At 35.3% G+C, this 18138-nt stretch overlaps 2 protein-coding genes across 4 annotated transcripts in view; one reads left to right on the forward strand and one right to left on the reverse strand.

Annotated features, from left to right (window-relative positions):
* The window catches only part of LOC107718457 (podocalyxin-like protein 2), a 19275-nt gene extending 9006 nt beyond the window's left edge, over positions 1-10269 (forward strand). For 2 of the 3 annotated variants that reach the window (XM_016525536.1, XM_016525537.1), the window contains exons 3-9: positions 1256-1426; positions 2809-3485; positions 4528-4602; positions 8162-8318; positions 9237-9298; positions 9425-9604; positions 9833-10269. In XM_016525536.1, the coding sequence (XP_016381022.1) occupies positions 1256-1426; positions 2809-3485; positions 4528-4602; positions 8162-8318; positions 9237-9298; positions 9425-9604; positions 9833-10045 (1535 nt within the window). In that variant the 3' untranslated portion in view covers positions 10046-10269. The remainder of the gene's footprint in view (positions 1-1255; positions 1427-2808; positions 3486-4527; positions 4603-8161; positions 8319-9236; positions 9299-9424; positions 9605-9832) is intronic. The other variant, XM_016525538.1, reaches the window with a different exon arrangement.
* Positions 10270-12821: 2552 nt separating this feature from the next.
* LOC107718463 (gamma-glutamyl hydrolase-like) lies at positions 12822-17942 on the reverse strand. Its single transcript, XM_016525546.1, has 9 exons — positions 17584-17942; positions 16528-16642; positions 16384-16434; positions 16108-16192; positions 15876-16014; positions 14958-15064; positions 14078-14168; positions 13673-13810; positions 12822-13310 (listed from the first exon to the last, which is right to left on the reverse strand). Exons 1-9 carry the CDS (start codon positions 17678-17680, stop codon positions 13189-13191), a joined length of 945 nt encoding a protein of 314 aa, XP_016381032.1. The 5' UTR covers positions 17681-17942; the 3' UTR covers positions 12822-13188.
* Between the last annotated feature and the right edge of the window lie 196 nt (positions 17943-18138).

Consider the following 18138-nt stretch of genomic DNA (forward strand, 5'->3'; position numbering starts at 1 on the left):
TCTATCTATCTATCGTTCTGTTGTTCTATCTATCTATCGTTCGGTCTGTTGTTCTATCTATCTATCGTTCTGTTGTTCTATCTATCTATCGTTCGGTCTGTTGTTCTATCCATCTATCTATCTATCTATCTCTATCTATCTATCTGTTGTTTTATCATCTATCTATATCGTTCTGTGTGTTGTTCTATCTATCTATCGTCTGTCTAGATTTTTGTCTAGACGTCTATCTGTCTATTGTTCTATCTATCTATCCTTTATATTCGGTCTTGTTCTATCTATCTATCGTTCTGTTGTTCTATCTATCTATCTATCGTTCTGTTGTTCTATTTATCTGTCTATCGGTCTGTTGTTCTATCTATCTATCGTTCTGTTGTTCTATCTATCTATCTATCGTTCTGTTGTTCTATCTATCTATTGTTCGGTCTGTTGTTCTATCTATCCATCTATCGTTCTGTTGTTCTATCTATCTATCGTTCGGTCTGTTGTTCTATCTATCCATCTATCGTTCTGTTGTTCTATCTATCTATCGTTCGGTCTGTTGTTCTATCTATCCATCTATCGTTCTGTTGTTCTATCTATCTATCGTTCGGTCTGTTGTTCTATCTATCCATCTATCGTTCTGTTGTTCTATCTATCTATCGTTCGGTCTGTTGTTCTATCTATCCATCTATCGTTCTGTTGTTCTATCTATCTATCGTTCGGTCTGTTGTTCTATCTATCCATCTATCGTTCTGTTGTTCTATCTATCTATCGTTCGGTCTGTTGTTCTATCTATTGTCTGTGTCTGTCTAGATTTTTGTCTAGACGTCTATCTGTCTATTGTTCTATCTATCTATCCTTTATTCGTTCTATCATTCTGTCTGTTGTTCTATCTATATATCGTTCTATTGATATCTATCTATTGTTGTCTGTATCTGTCTAGATTTTTGTCTTATCTGTCGATCTGTTGTTCTGTCATTCTATCTATCTATCTATCCCTGTGCTCTTTTTGTCTACTCTCACAGGAGTTTTCATTCCTCTTGTCCCTTTCACACATCCACTGTCTTTAATTAGTGTGAAGACCTCCAGTTACCTGATGCTTTTCATCCCAAGCCAGAGCAGTTCAGTAACTGAATGGAGGGAGGAATGATTCCACTGGATCTTAGGCGATGTCGAGAAACACTGACTCTGTTGCTGTCAAATTTGCAGTTGTGTTATTGTTCTCTAAAAGATGCTTTCAGAAGTAGTAGATGTATTTGTTTGTTTTTGCTCTCAGAGCGCTGTCTGATGCCCAAGAAGGTGGGACCTTGTCGTGGGGCGATCCCTCGCTGGCACTTTAACCCCGTCACTAAAAAGTGCGAAAACTTCATATTTGGGGGCTGCAGAGAGAATCGCAATAACTTCCTGTCACTGGAGGAGTGTGCCAAAGCTTGCCACACAGTCTCTGGTACGCTGCTTTTTTTTATTACATCCAGTTATGATAATTTTCTTGATAAAGTATAGATATATTGTCTCTCTCCTGCTGACTCTAGACAATAGCTCTCCGCATTACAGCGCGTTTCAGTGTGGCAGTGTGTGTGTCTCATGAATAATCAGGCTGCGTTCGAGAGCTCTCGGGTCCCTGATGTGTGTGTTGTGCCAAACGCAGGTGCAGTGCTGCAGTGCAGCTGCTCGAATCTGCTGTACTCAAGAAACTTAAGATGAATAAGACAGCATGCTCCCGTCAGATCTTACTAAACAACCTCATCCTACTATACTATACTGTGAAAACAGCAGTTTCTTAATCAGTGTTTTGTAATCATGTACTTGATTGCTCTATATCAATGAACTATCATGTAAAACTCAACAAACTAAATGTTTACAAGGTTATGCAATAATATAACATGCTTTTAATAAGCTTCAGTATACTTTAGGCTTTGCTATATTATACAAGACTTTGGCATCTTTGACCTTTCTGTATCCCACTTGAGATGGCCGATATTCATACTTTTACCGATATTCACACTTTTAAACTTGGGTTATCGGTTGTTTAATATTAAGTCTACCGATAAATAATGGGTCTCTAAAGACAATGTTAAGCTATGTTTAGATTACGTTTATGACTATTTATATCACAACTTTGCATCAATATAATTGCATAAATAAAAAGTAATATTTCATACTAAAAAACATTAAAATATTTTTATATAGTTAATTATTATAATATATCATATTGTTAAATATCTGTAATGCATATAATGATTTTATTGGCGTAGTCCAGTGTTGTTTTAGTTTCATTAATGCACTATTTTAGTTTTTAATAATATTTTGAAATTGTTTTATTTTTATATTTTCTAATTTCAATTAAATGTTAGAAAACGTTAAAAAATTGGGTTGTTTTATTTATTTTTAAGTATTTTCATAATTCGTTTTTGCTTTAAATCGCTAGATTTTTTCGATTTAGTGATTTCAGATGTTATACTGAAAAATTTTATTTTTGTAAATTTTTTCCAAGTAACTAATTTTTTTAAATGTTTTTAGTTTTAGTTAATTATAATAACCCTGATGTATTCTAACAGCATAAATAAAGAAATAATTTTTGGCTCTCAGACACTTACATTTTTAAATAATCGGTATTGTATCAATCATATAAAGTCAGTATCGGTTGGTCTCTAAATCCCAATACTACCAAGCTTGAAAAACCAACTACAAATACCAACTATACAGTTATAGCTTAGTATAAACATAATTTAGAATAGTTCAGTTTAGCACAGTATAGTTTAGGATACTAGAGTTTGTGTACTTTGTCTCTGAAATGTTTACAACTTTTCTTGCTTTATTTCATCCTAGATTACAGCCCTTCATCCCCAGAACCACCATCTTCACCACTTTCTCTGAGCCAAAAGCCCATTGTGACGAACCTCTCTTCCTCATTGTTTGTCCCTACGACTGAGTCCGTGGACCCGGAGCGGTGGGAGAGTGATTCAGAATCGAGTGGCTTCCCTCTGCACCCCTCCCCGGGGCCGTCAATCGCAGGTGCCCAAGACCACGCCTACTCCACTGCCACGCCCCACCTCCTTGGACTCGCACGTCAGAACCAGCCAGCTGGGCATGACAGGCGTCTGACATCCGACGACCCGTTTGATGACGAGAGGGGCCGTGAGGTAACACAAGCGCCCACGGCTCCTGAAATCGGCCCCCTGCCCAGCCGGGAGCCCCTGCAGCCTGACAAACCACACCTGGATGATTCTGAGGAAGAGGAGGACGAGGAAGAGTTGGTGGTTTTCCCCACCGCACTGGATGAGGAGGAAGAGGACGAATGGCGGTACCTCACGCCGCTCACAACCGGACCCTCATCCTCCCCCACTTCAGACCTGCCGCCTGTGGTCTTCACCGAAACTGCCTGGCAGGGGGCGCCGCTCACCACAATGGAGGATGAGGAGGGGGCGGAGCTTCGTCACGGCGGCACCGAATATCTCGCCGAAACGGAGCTTCATGACTCAGAGCTGTCCCAGGAGGCCGAGCAGGTACTCAATGGCAGAAAATAACAAATTAATTGAGCTCTGTAATAATATAATACAATAATATATGCAATAATATATTCCTTCTTGCATTAAATGTCCAAAGAATTCAGAATTCAGCTGTAGGTCAGATACTCTTTGCTCAAAAATAAAAATATGTACCATTGAATAAAATATATTTTTTATTTTAAATATATTTATATGTGAATATATAAAAGTATCTTTATTGTATACCTGTATATTATATAACATTTAAATAATGAATATATATTATTAAATATTATTATATTAAAATTATTATACATTTCTTACTATTATTATGTCTAATTATAACTATATGACAAATAGTAAAGTATATTATGATATGAAATCATGTATAAATATAATAACAAGAAGAAATGCCTTGAAAGAATCAGTGTTATTATAGTATTTATTCATATTTTGGATTAGTGTTTATTTTTATATTTTCAGTTTTTATTTTAGCTCAAGTTTTAGTACTTTAGTTTTGTCTTAAATTTTAAATTTCAATTGTCTTAAATTTAATTGTTTATTTTTATTTCAGTTTCAATTTTATTTTATTTTTAATTTTAGTACTTCATCTCAAAGATATTTATTTCAGTAAGTGCCAAGGCAATATTTCTGATTTTCAGTTTTTCATCTATTGTCTATATATTATGTCACCCTCCGAATTTCAAAAATTATCTTTAATAGTTTTCATTTTAGCTAACAATAACAACGCTGGTAAGAAGTAATGTTATGTACTTTTTTTTCATTTCAACTTTTAAAAATATCGACAAAAGTTTGAATTCTACAGGTGGTTCTTACTATAAAATTCTCAATTGTTTGTTTGGATGAAATATGTTGTGTCTTTGTGGAAATGATTTCACAGTCGATTGATTTTATCTGACTGCGTTGGAAGAGTAATACGTTTATAGATTTGTTCTCCAGGCAGCGCGGCAGGTTGTCAGCAAGCGTTTTGGGTAAACCACAACAATTCACTGCGATCCTTCGACTGCTAAACACTCTCTTTGTTTCTCACTCTGTGCAGGTGATTTGCGTCGACTGGAGCAACCTCGCAGGAAAGGGCTACGTTATACTCAACATGACAGACAACTTGGACTGTGTAAGTGCCATTTTTTTTTTTTTTACAAAACCCAACCCAGAACTCTCTAGCTAACCCTATCCCAGCCACACGTTGTTCTTGCATACGCAAACCACTTGCATTTTCTTCATAAAAATCTGTTTTTCCATCACGATCACTGATGGATCCTCTGCAGTGAATGGGTGCCGTCAGAATGAGAGTCATCACAATAATCCACACCACTCCAGTCCATCAACTAACATCTTGAGAAGCATAAAGATGCGCAATTGTAAGAAACTAATTTTAACTTCAAACTTTTGCTTCTGGCCAAAATATGCATAATAACGCTTCCTTCAGTAAGAAAAAGTCCATCCCCTGTTGTCCTCTGACATCAAAATCCATCCACATATTAGTTTACTTATAAACGGTGCTTGATCTGTGCATTTTTCTTTCCTGATTCAGACAAAATGTTTCACTGTAGAAAGCAATATTATGGACAGAGGAATTGTGTGAAGTTAAAAATGTCTTAATAATGGATTTGTTTCTTACAAACACACAGCTTTTGTCTTCTCCAGATATTAACTGATAGTGGTGTGGATTACTTGTGATGTTTTTATCAGCTGTTTGGACTCTCGTTCTGACGGCACCCATTCACCGCAGTATCTGTTCTTCACATAAAGCAATCATATGGCTTCTGTAGACTTAAAATATAGTGCACAAGTCATATTGGCAACATTTACAGTGGTTTTGTGGTAGTTTTCTGTAATTTTTGGAGCTTGATAGTCCCATTCATTTTGGTTTAATAATTGGCATATAAGAGTAAAGATCATAAGCAGATCATTTGATTTATGACAGTTTGATGAGAAATGTTCATTTTGAGATCTCAGACCAGTGTTATTTTAGTTTCATTATGATACTATCTTATGGTTTATTATTATTTTAAGTTGGTTTTATATGGTTTTAGTTTCATTTTAATTTTAGTTAAATTTGTAGCAATTATGTTGTGTTTTAGTCCTTTTTATTAGTTTTCTTTGTCTAATTAGTTTTTATTTCAGTTTTACTTTTAGTAATTTTAGTACTTCAACTTTAAACAAAAATTTTAATTTGCCTTCTCAACTAACTGAAATATATAGTCCCACACATTACATGCAGTAAAAAAATTATATATATATATATAGTGCCCATGAACTAACAATTTGTTTCCTCGACTTACTAATTCATGGCCACGTTTGATCTATTTGTTCTCTCTTTTCAGTAAACCGTGGCCATGTTGTACTTATTCGTTCCCTCATTTAAATTTAGTTAAATCACAGCCATGATTTAACTAAAATGAGGGAACAAATGAGTACAATGTGGCTGTGACTTACTAAATTTAGGAAACTAATAAATTAATCAGAAGTGGGAATGAATTCAGTCATAATTAATCAGTCGTGGGAATGAATTCTTAATGTCTTGTTTTTTAAATGTAATTCATTTTAATTAAGTTTTTTTTTTTATTCAACGATAACAGCACTGTCTTTGACTCAAATCACTGCAGCTTGAGACATTGTTGAGAGGAGACACGTGAGTTTCCCAGTGTCTTTCGCTCAGAAGAAACATCGAGACTTCAGCTTCAGTTCTCTGTTGAATCTTACTGCTGTCTAACGCGACTGTTGCGTTTGATAAGGATCACACCGACACAGCGAGTAACATCAACTTATCGTATCTTTTTACTTAACCTCTCTGTTTCAGACCCCAGTAAACGAACACATACATTGGTCAGGCATGACAGAATGCTTTCAGCACAATCAGGCTCGATGCATCACTGAACACTAACTCAATGCATTATCAAACAACACTTGTGTGAGAACACAACAGCGACCCTGTGATGTTTCATTGGCACATACACGTTCTCGCCGGCGTAGAAGAAGCCGGTCGTCTGTTGCCACGGTAACGCTCCAGTGGCACGTAATTGCAGCATGATCACGGAGAACTTTCCCCCCGCCGGTGCTCCGACAGCTGCGCGCTAAACTGCCAAATCTCCTGTGATGGAGCCCTGCTTTGAACCCGAGCGGCACTGCAGAGGCATTGATCAGAAACCAATCCATCCCACTGGATGAGAGCTCGGAGTCTCCGTCTGAATGACTCAGCGCTGGAAAACTGAGTCTGATTTCTGTTCAGAGGACGTCTGTTACTGAGCCTCTTGGGCGCAAACGTGAGGTGGAGAAACATCTCAGACATGACGTCTCAGTGACAGACAAAGCAGACCTGTTTTTTAGGTGGGTCACTGGTTCTCTGTCTGTAGAGAGCTTCATTTGGCCCCATAGTTTATTTCAAAGGATATTTTTACGTCACTTTTCCTTTCAATCATCAATTGGTATTTAATTATATCACCATAAATTTATTTACTTGATTTTGTTTGTTATATCACATTTCGGGGTGCATTTTCTGACGAATTCCATGATAATTCTGTTTTATATAAATGCAATTTACATCTTATGTACAGTATGCTCATATTTTATTCTATTTTTATTTATTTATTACATTCATATCTTTTTCATACTGTCCACTATATTACATTTACATGTATGTCATTTCTACATATAATTCGTGCATTTATATTTCCATTTTACTGTATTTATTTATTTATGATGCATTAAAGCATATATACTGTAATTATATGATCATATATTTATTTGATTTTGCATTTTATATTACATTTCAAGGTGTTTTTTTGACAAATGTCATGTTTTTTTTCACATAAATACAACTTAGGTCTTATTTATGCTCATATTTTACTGTATTTTTATTTATTGGTTACACCATTTTATGATGTATTTAATATTTTTTGTTTACTATATTGCACTGAGATTTGTGAATATTTGTGAACATCTATTCTCCCTTTTAATTGTATTTATTTATTTATTTATTGTTTGTGACATTGCATGGTGCATTAAAGCTTATACAATTATATCATCATATATTTATTTTAATTTTGTTTGATATATTAATTTCTAGGTGCATTTTCGGACAAATATGATGTAATTTTTCGTTTACATACATACAATTAAAACCTATTTATATTCACATTTTACTTTCACTTTATTTATTGATTACATCGTTTAATTTTTTTAAATGTATCCTGTTCACTATATTAAAAATCTTGTGACAATTCTGTTTTTGCTTTGTCAGTATGGTGTATGGAGTGTAGATTGATGTGGAAAAAAGTAATTTAAAGCAGTTTAACATAAGGCAGCAACATAACAAAATGTGAAAAAAATGAATGGGGTATGAATACTTTCGCAAGGCACTGTATGCTCACATTTTACTTTCTTTTTATTTACTTAATTATTTCGTTTTTATTGTCTATTATATTACATTTATTTTTTACATAAATTTTGTACAAATTTATACTATTAATTTATTGTATTTATTGATTTATTGATTAGAGCACTTCATGTGCTTTTTCATTATATATTTAATTTTGGATTTTATATCCCTCCATACACACACAAATATAAATGTCACATTTTTTTTTTTTTACACCACTGTATTTCTCAGTTTTTCCATTTCAGGACAGTGACATTTTCGTGATGGTTTGTGTTTTGTGTGTGTCTCACAGGATGAGTTTCGTATGGAGAGCGGCGACAGACTCCTGGAGATGGTGGAAAACACTTTCTCCAGAAAGATGAACATCCCACAAGGCTCCTGGCTCATTTTCCTCAGCAAACCCACACAGCAGGACCACCAGCTGCTGATGGCCTTAGCCAGCGAGCAGGGTAACACACACACACACACACACACACACACACTTACTCAGGGCCTCTGTGGTCACATGTAATGTGAGGTTTATTGTTAAAATTAGTTTGTTGGCTTGTTGAATTTGTTGGCTTTTCATTTCATGCTCTCTATATAAATTATAAAAATAGCACGTTATCTCTCACATCTCTGTTCGGTGCATTAGTGAGATGTTGTATCTACTCGGCTGAATCTTACAAAGCCTGTCAAAGGCTTGTTTGAGGTCGTATTACATTGCAAGATCAAAAGAATAAAATGAGTAATTATGTTTTGCGTGAAGAAAATAAAGCCTGTTTAGGTACCTGTTTAAGATGTTTTGCATTTTGACATTTTTATCATCATTTTCATGTCAGTGAAGCCCATTGTGCCGTCAATTCTTATTACCAAAATAAAGAAATTAGGTTACACTTATTTTACGTTGTCAGCGTTACAGTGTGTATTGTATTCAAGTACTCAGTCATATTAATTAACAACATATACTTACTGTATGGTTAGGATTAGGGCTTGGTTTAGGGTTATTGCATGTATTTATGCATAATTGATTTTATTACTATTGTAAGTTCATGTAACATGTAACAAGGACACTATAAAATAACGTGTTACTAGAAATTATTAAAGTATTCATGTGATATGGTAGTATTTGTAGTACTGAATGTAATTTTTTTTTTTTTTTTTTTTAAATGTGTTCAGATAATATTTGAATGATAATAACAATAATTTTATGGATTGCATTACTGAGAATTTTAGGGGTAAATGTTCTTATTTGTTATTGTCCCAATGCAAAAAAAAAAAAAAAATTATCTCGACCCAAATTGTTCATTATATTTACACACTTTCTTAAAAAACATTCTATAGTATTTTAGTCTAATTTTCTTTTCATAATGTCTTTTTCGCTGAAGAAATTATCCCTCCAAAAGACGTCCTGCCAATGCTGGGGGAAATCAGAAGAGGTCTATACGAGGTGAGACTGAAATGCAGCAAATAATAGTAAAATAAATATATTTATGCAATATGGATATGTATAATAAATATTTATTATTATTATTATTATTTTATTTAATTTAATTACTATTATTAATTCATTCAGATTGGAATTCAGAATTATTCGACCGTGAACACGTGCCACTCGAGGCCCAGTCAGACCCGCAGCGACTACGGGAAGCTGTTTGTGGTTCTAGTGATCATCGGATCGGTTTGCGTGCTCATTATTGCTTCTGGAATCATCTATATCTGCTGGCAGCGTCGTTTACCCAAACTCAAAAACATGGTAGGTCTTTGATATGGTGTTTGCTTTAAAAAAAAAATCTGAGGTAGAGTCCAAATGTTCTGTGGTAATGACAAATGATGCAGTCAACAGAGCTCGAGCGCGATTAATTTGCGACTCGAATTCTAATTACTAACCTCAACATTCTCTGAATGGCGTTTCGGGTTCAAATTCATTTACTATTTGTCTTGTGTGTTTTTCCGTCTCTTCTGGTTTACGGCGCGTCCGAAGTCGAGAGGCGAAGAACTTAACTTTGTGGAGAACGGTTGCCATGACAACCCTACACTGGACGTAACCAGCGACAGCCAATCAGAGATGCAGGAGAAGAAACACAGCGCCAATGGGGTGGCGGCGGGCGGGGACGGGGGAAACGGTTGGCAGGTGCTCGTCAATAAGCCCGGGAAAGATGAAGAAGACAACCAGGAGGAAGACACGCACCTTTAATCCCGGGAAAAACAATCAGAAAAAACGGCATGGGAAAGCAGAATCGCATTACAGACTATGAAGGCACAAAACATTTTCAAGCTTTTTCAAAACATCTGCTCTATAAAATGTGATGTCTTTTGGCTTGTATAACGTTTTTCTTTATCTGCATTACTAAATTCAGACGGACTAAAAAGTGCTTTAAAATGCGACTTGTATGATATATGACAATTTTCAGTGCAGATTTTATTTAAATCGAATGTGTCAAACAATCAGTGAGGCATTTTATCATTTAAAATTTGTTACAAATTTCTTAGAAAAATTGTTTCTTGCACTGTTGAAGCAATAGTTCAAACTCCAAAACGTGAAATATGTCGTTTAACTCGCACATGTGGTTCCAAATCTATGCAGTTATGGTGCGTTCAAGTCATGTCGGATAGATCGTATTTACGAGTTTAACGCACATGAACGCCACCACAAAGTAGTTATTACAAGTGGAAAACTCGAAATTTTTCTTTAAGCCCCGAGTTTCCGAGTTGGGGGCGTGTCTGTGAGAAACATGGCGGAATCGATGGATGCAACGTCTGTAGTTGACGGTAAATTTTTGTTTAAATTGATAGTTTAGTTGTCCTATAAACTTAAATTGGTCATGTTCTTGTTACGCAGCTGAAATCCAAGTAAAAAAAATGCAGACCCTGTTGTATTTTCTTGTAATTTATTAAAAGAAGGTACACCGCCATCTTGTGCCGACTAAACTGACTTGAACACACCTGACGTCGTAATTACGACTTGTCAACTCGTAAGTACAAACGTCCCAGGAGGACTTGAACGCAGCATTAGATGCAAACAAACACTCAACTTTATATACCTTGCTTTATAAAAAATATATGGCGTAAACACCTTTTAAGCTCAAACTTGACTTTTTTTTTCAGGGCTCTTGATTTGTATGAAGAGCATAGGCCTACCGTAAGCACGAACGTCCCAGGAGGACTTGAACGCAGCATTACTTTTTCTGTGGAACAAAAAAAAAATGTTTTAAGTATCTTCACAACAGTTTGTTTCCATACAAAACGGTTCATAGTGACCGCCTATAAAAATTTTTTTTAAAAGTTGATAAATTCCTTTTTTTTTTTTTTTTTTGACCAATGGTAGAAACCTAACCCCATCTTAAAATCCTGTGTAAAGCAATATTAAATGTGTTCTGAGTTTGTCACACCACAGAAAAATTAACCACCCGGCCAAATTTGAATGAAAAAAAAACCCCACCAAGTAAATAAAGGTATCAAAATCTTGAAAAAATAAGCCATTACACAGACTTTAAAAGAAGTTTTATGAAATTGTGCGTAAAGATTCTTCAAATCTTGGCATACAGGTTTGAAACGGCTTTAAGGCATTTAAATGACTAAACTTTTTCTTTTAGGTGAATTACAGAAAAAAACACTAGTGTACTTGAAGACAAGAGGACCCTGATAGCACACATACATCTCAGAGACATCTATGTGATGTGCGTGTTTACATCTGGAAGGCGTGTTTTTTTTTTTAGAGTGTTTGCTCATCTGCAATACGTTTATAGGACGTTTCCTATCAGATATCAAATAGATGTTTAGAAGATGTCTTTAAGATGTTTATGATTTAGAATGCATGTAAAACTGACATCTTAAAGACGTCTATCAGATGTTTGTACACAGCAGATGCTTTCCAGATGAAGTGATCTTTAACAGACATCTTGCAGACGTACCTGTGCTATCTGGGAAAGAGATTGTACCAAGGTTTTTTGTAGATGTACAGTGTATCTCTAATACACTATAATCAGTCATTCTCATTTTTTACTTCTTTCAATGCAAGTATTTACAGTTAAGCAGGCTGCATATTGTGTTTTTACATGCTGAATGCTGGATGGACGCCTACCTGCCTTGCTCCTTTATTGTGCATCGGAATGGCTGCTCCTTACTGGATTGATGTCGCTATTTATTTATTATATTTTTTATATTGCACCTTTAACGTTGCTCAGCACCAACGGCCTCCAAAGCAGAACAAGATTCTCCCTACAAAAGAATCTTTCATATAGAAATGTGTTGAATGGAGCTAAATAATGATTTCTTTTATATGTTTTCAGTGTTCATTGAAATTGTTCAATCTTTTAAACGCAAACGTAAACGTGATCACAATCAAAAAAATGTGTCATATTAGCTATCATAGTGATGATCTTGTTTATGGTGCAGTCTATGTGTCAAAAAACAATCTTATTTGTCGCAATAGAAAGGCTTTTCCTTATTAATTTTAAGTGCATGAAACAATGTAGTGTCTATGCACATGTCAGGGGTCAACTGATTGTACACAATTTAGCAAACGTGACCCGTTCATGCTTTACGGATTTAAATGGTTAGTACTCCAGAACGCTCTATATACATACATTTTTGTTTGTTTATTAAGCCTTGACGTAGGAGAGTTTGACGCCAGTGTTGAACGCTTATTTTGTACCTTTCTGTCCTGGTAAGAGAGCTATTAGCAAATTTGCACTTTCTCCATTTTGATTTTGTACCTCAAACTGCTTATGTATCTGATTGTAAGGAGGTTTAGATCTCGTTGTTTTCTGGTAATTTTATGGTATACCACCTCTTAAAAATTAAAAAAAATTAAAAATTTGAGAAGTTTTGTCCGGCACTTCTTAAACGCACCACAAAGTATAGACTGTCACTGCTGCCCTCTACTGAATAATGAATGAGTTACCATCTAAAATGTAATTATATTTAAGGATTTTGAACAGTTAAAACAAGATTAAAGTTTAAATCCATATTTTATTTTCTCTGATATTGCTAAAGTAATAGAACATTTTAACATTGCATTGGTCATGCTGCTGAACCCTGTGAAACATTACAATGTTCAACTTCTGAACGATGGCACTAGAAGATATATAACATGACTTCTGAATTGGATATAACAGCATCGATACATTCAGCCATGATGATTCTAAAATACGTCACATCTACATCCAGAATCTACAATCGAGCTACATGAGTGAATTAGAAGCATGAATGTTACAATTATGCATCCCAGCATTCCAAACATCAGGTTCTGGTGAACTTTTGAGCAAAGAAATAAAAACAATACTTAAAAACAAATAAAATAAATCATTTTTCTGCCACAAAGAATACTGTAAGCACTTAATCAAAGTAGTAATTTTGCAGGAAGATGCTGTTGAGGCCTTTGAAGACAGGCTGATAGTTGTAAATCAGAGCTTTTTCTTCTTCGCTTTGCGAAGAAAACTGATGATGGTTTTTCATTGCTGAAAAAGACCATTAGCACATGAATGAATAAATTAAATGGTCAGAAAGAATATACTGCTTAAAGGGGTCATATGATGCGATTTCAAGTTTTCCTTTCTCTTTGGAGTGTTACAAGCTGATTGTGCATAGATAAGATCCCTGAAGTTGCAAAGACTAAAGTCTCAAAACCAAAGAGATATTCTTTATCAAAGTTAAGACTCTGCCACGCCCCCCTAAAACGGCTCATTCTAACACGCAAATAATGTTCTTTTTAGCAGCATCATATGACCCCTTTAAAACAAACCCATAAAGTAAAATGAAAAGGGTTAAGATGAAAGATTCTCATCTTCATATTGTAATTTCCATTTTTTAGAAGACCAACCTTCAGAAACAAAGAAGTGGGCAGTGTAGAAAGTGGCTTTGATGGCTGAGAGCGTGTGCACCATACCGGCTTTCTCAATCCACTCAAATGGGCTTTTCTCTGGGTGCCATTGAACGGCATAGAAGGGATATCGATACGCTACAGGATATATGACAGAGATTAATGAAACACATAAATCATATACAAGTATATAAATGTAATTATTTACATAGTGATCGCTTACTGGAAATTTGAACAAACCAACATCTACATATTTACTTCTACATGTAAAACTGTATAATTAGCTCACTACAGCACAGTATTATGGGTGAACTCAATTTAATGAGAAACGGCTGACGGTGAGACTGGCTGAATGATGGGTTACATCACACACATACACAAAGAGATGCTCAGTAGCATTCATACCCTCCATGGTGGAAATGAACTCCTTCTTGCCATCTGTATTTGTAGTCAGGACTCGATAAAAACGCTTAAGCTTGGCATTGCTGCTGTAATTCTGTAAGAGCACATCATGTTTAGACAACTCGAATAAGAACACAACAATAGTTGAGGTATACAGTGACTGGTCAGCAGTGTTGGGGGTAATGCATTACAAGTACGTAATCAGATTACTTTTTCCAAGTAACTAGTAATGTAATGCATTACTTTTAAATTTACAATAAAATACTTTACTTTTTCAACTAAGTAATGCTAAATTCTTTGTTTTCCCATTTATTGGCTAACAGCTCTCCTGTCCTCATGTTGAGAGAAATCGTGAGAAAGGTGCAGATGCATTGTGTGCCCTGTGTAAACATGATCTCACTTGCTCAAAAACAGATTCAGTATTCCTAGAAATGAATAAAAACAGTTAGAATATTCTGCGATAATTAAACCTGTTAAATAACACAAATGCACTTTATGTATTTAATCTCACTGTTGACCTCACTTTTCTTTTCTTTTTGATCAAATAAGAGTGTTACTGTTATTAATTTATTATTTGTTAGCAAGCCCAGTCCAGGTGAGAAAAAGTAACACAAAAGTAAAGTAATTACTTTCCATAAAAAGTAACCAAGTAATGTAATTAGTTACTTTTTTAGGGAGTTACGCAATATTGTAATGCATTACTTTTAAAAGTAACTTTCCCAACACTGCTGGTCAGTATGAAAAAAAAAAAGCAGTGTGAGAAATACAGAAGTCAATGTTTCTGTTTTTGATAGCAGGGTTGGTTCTGTTCCACTGTATGAATTGTGAAATTACTTCTGAAAAAAAATTCTCATATGCATAAAAAACATTATTAAATTGGTACCTGCATGGACAAGCTCCAGCTATGGAAATTGGACGTGATGTTTTCTTCTGCCAGAGACTGAAGAACATCCTTTGGAAACTTCTTGAACAACCTGCTGTTTTGGGCTCCTGTAATTAGTCAAAATCATTGACCAAACATCAACTCATCGTAAACAACATTAATGAGCTAATGCATGACTTTGGTAAACCAGACAACACAAACTGTGCTTAGCAATTTTGGACATTTTTGTTGCGGTTCACCTATTTATAAAAATTAGAAAGTGTTACAAATGTATAGGTGCACATCCAGTTTATCATTTTGGAAATAACTGTATATAAATATGCTTATATAAACACAAACAATAGAAGTATGCATTATTATATGTGACCCTGGACCACAAAACCAGTCATAAGAGTCAATTTTTCGAAATTGAGATTTATATATCATCTGAAAGCTGAATAAATAAGCTTTCCATTGATGTATGGTTTGTTAGGATAGGACAATATTTGGCTGAGATACAACTATTTGAAAATCTGGAATCTGAGGGTGAAAAAAAATCTAAATATTGAGAAAATCATCTTTAAAGTTGTTCAAATGAAGTCCTTAGCACTGCATATTACTAATCAAAAATTAAGTTTGAATATATTTATGGTAGGAATTTTACAAAATATCTTCATGGAACATGATCTTTACTTAATATCCTAATGATTTTTGGCATAAAAGAAAAATCTATAATTTTGACCCATACAATGTATTTTTGTCTATTGCTACAAATATACCCCAGCGACTTAAGACTGCTTTTGTGCTCCAGGGTCACTTATGTTCCTGCCCATTAACCGTCACTTGTAATCACTATAATGGACAACAGTGCTGTAATACTAGTAAGAGTTTGCTATTCCAGAATGTGACACATTTGGAGAAAAACACGCTGTTACCAACCTGGGCTAAAGGTCAACGGCAGGGCGACTGCTTTGGTGTCAGTCAAGGTCAACAAGTTCTTGTTGCTGGTCAGAACCGTGAGCTGCTGGAAGCCCTGGCAGGTGCCCCAGATCGGAAAATAATCTGAAGCATCATTAGCCTGTCGTGGTTAATAAAGAAGATCCATCGAAGCACATCGATCTCATCAAGATCAAGTCAAACAAATTTTCACATGACAATTTTTTAAACTTACCTTTATTGCAAGTTCATAGAAAACCTTCGCCGCTCTGGTAAACTGAGACTTTTCAATGTCCACATTCCCACCAGGCAGCAGTAAACTAAATGGGTTAAAAGCAGTCAATCAATATCAATATGAATAAAAAAAAAAAACAGCAGTTTTGGAGCATGGTATCTGGTTTCTAGCTGATCTATCTATTGGTTTACAAGTTGGACCAAATATAAACCAACTTCCATGTTCCAAACACATCTACCAGCTTAGGTAGGTGTCAAACTATTCAGAAACACTCACCCATTTATTACATTGAACAGTTTTTCGTACTCCTCCTCGGTGCGATTTATGCTGCAAACATACATATTTATCTTTATGTATTCTTTATCTATATATTTTTTTTTTAAATTTGTATTAATAGCATGTAGCTTGTGTTTAACATACTGAATTGGTACAACCCTGGCACCAGCTGACTCCAAGTGCTTCACATATGATGCAGCTATATAAGAAGATCCCTGTGCATGAGGGTCGTCCTCCAAGTTTTCCTGGGCTAAAATTCCTGAAACGCAAAAAGATATATATATATATATATGCAGTATATATATTGTCACCTTGGAATTATAAGGTTCTATCTGCATTTGCTAAGTTTTTGCATTCCATATAATGATATGTGATATGAGGAACAAGTCTCTTTCATACATCAGTCCCAAAATGTACACAACTTAAAAAAAAATCACATAATGTAAATAAGTTGTCACAGAATAAGAATATGTGAATAACTCAATTTTGACAAAAATGGCAGATAGAACCTTATAATTTCAAGGTGACGATATATATATTATACATTCCCTTACAAATATCAACCATGGTTTTACTAAAAATAAAATAAAAAACCATGGTTAAACCATGGTAACCACAAATTAAACATGGTTTGGCAACACTAACCATAGTTTAATCATGGTATTTGTAGTAAAACTGTGGTTACTGTATACAAATAGTAATCAATCCGCCAAAAAAACATGGTTACTATACTTTTACTATAACAAAACAATGGTTAATTTTCATAAGGGTAACTAACATAAGGCTGTACTGGCTTGCTGGTCTAGTTTGTTTTCCAGACTAGTCAAGCTGTTGTTTAACAGCTGGTGCCAAAACCACAAGCCCACAACCCTTTTAAAACCATCAAACAGACCAGTTAACCACTAACTGGTTTAATCTTTTTTTCGGCAAGGTTAGGTGGTCTTCCAAGCATGTTTAAAACGTGTTGCCATGACAATGCTTTTAAGAGTAAAAAAAGAATCCAGAAGAAACAAGAACGTTCTAGCAACGGAGCCGCGGAGAACGATGCTGCGATTAAAATAAAATAAAAAACTGAGCAACACCACGAGAATAGGAGATGTAATATCACAACATCAGCTATCAGACATCATGCACTGGTTTAAACGTTCACGGGACATTAAAAAGTGAGAAAAGCGCTAAAATGAATCGTTTTATTCTTACCGATGATGGGTCTGTAATTTAAATTACGAGCGCATGATGCTGGAAAACCGCATAGAAAAGCGGCAAACACCGCGAACACGAGCACCTGGCGATACATCCACCTCAGGTAGCACAGCAAAGGACGAAATAAATGAAAGCTCCTCGATGTTATCAGTAAAAGAAGGCAATGTCAGCTCCACTGGCGATGTCGGGCTTTTTAACGAAAGCTGCACCCGGATCCGCTTAGCCGCAATCGTCGCGTTAACCGAGCGGCGTCTTGACACACGTGAATTACCGAGGCGTTGACTGTTCTTCAGTGAGGATCAGCTCTGATGATGAATTCACAATCCAATAGGAGAACAGCGAAAAGTCACGGCTGGCCCCGCCCACTCGAATCGTCACAAGGACATAAGCCTGTCAATAACTGTTCTTAAAGGGGTCATATGATGTTGCTAAAAAGAACATTATTTTGTGTATTTGGTGTAATGAAATGTGTTTATGCAGTTTAAGGTTCAAAAAACACATTATTTTCCACATACTGTACATTATTGTTTCTCCTCTATGCCCCGCCTTTCT

Source organism: Sinocyclocheilus rhinocerous, unplaced genomic scaffold, assembly GCF_001515625.1.
Source record: "Sinocyclocheilus rhinocerous isolate Xijiao unplaced genomic scaffold, SAMN03320098_v1.1 scaffold92, whole genome shotgun sequence".
NCBI classification, from domain to species: Eukaryota; Metazoa; Chordata; class Actinopteri; order Cypriniformes; family Cyprinidae; genus Sinocyclocheilus; species Sinocyclocheilus rhinocerous.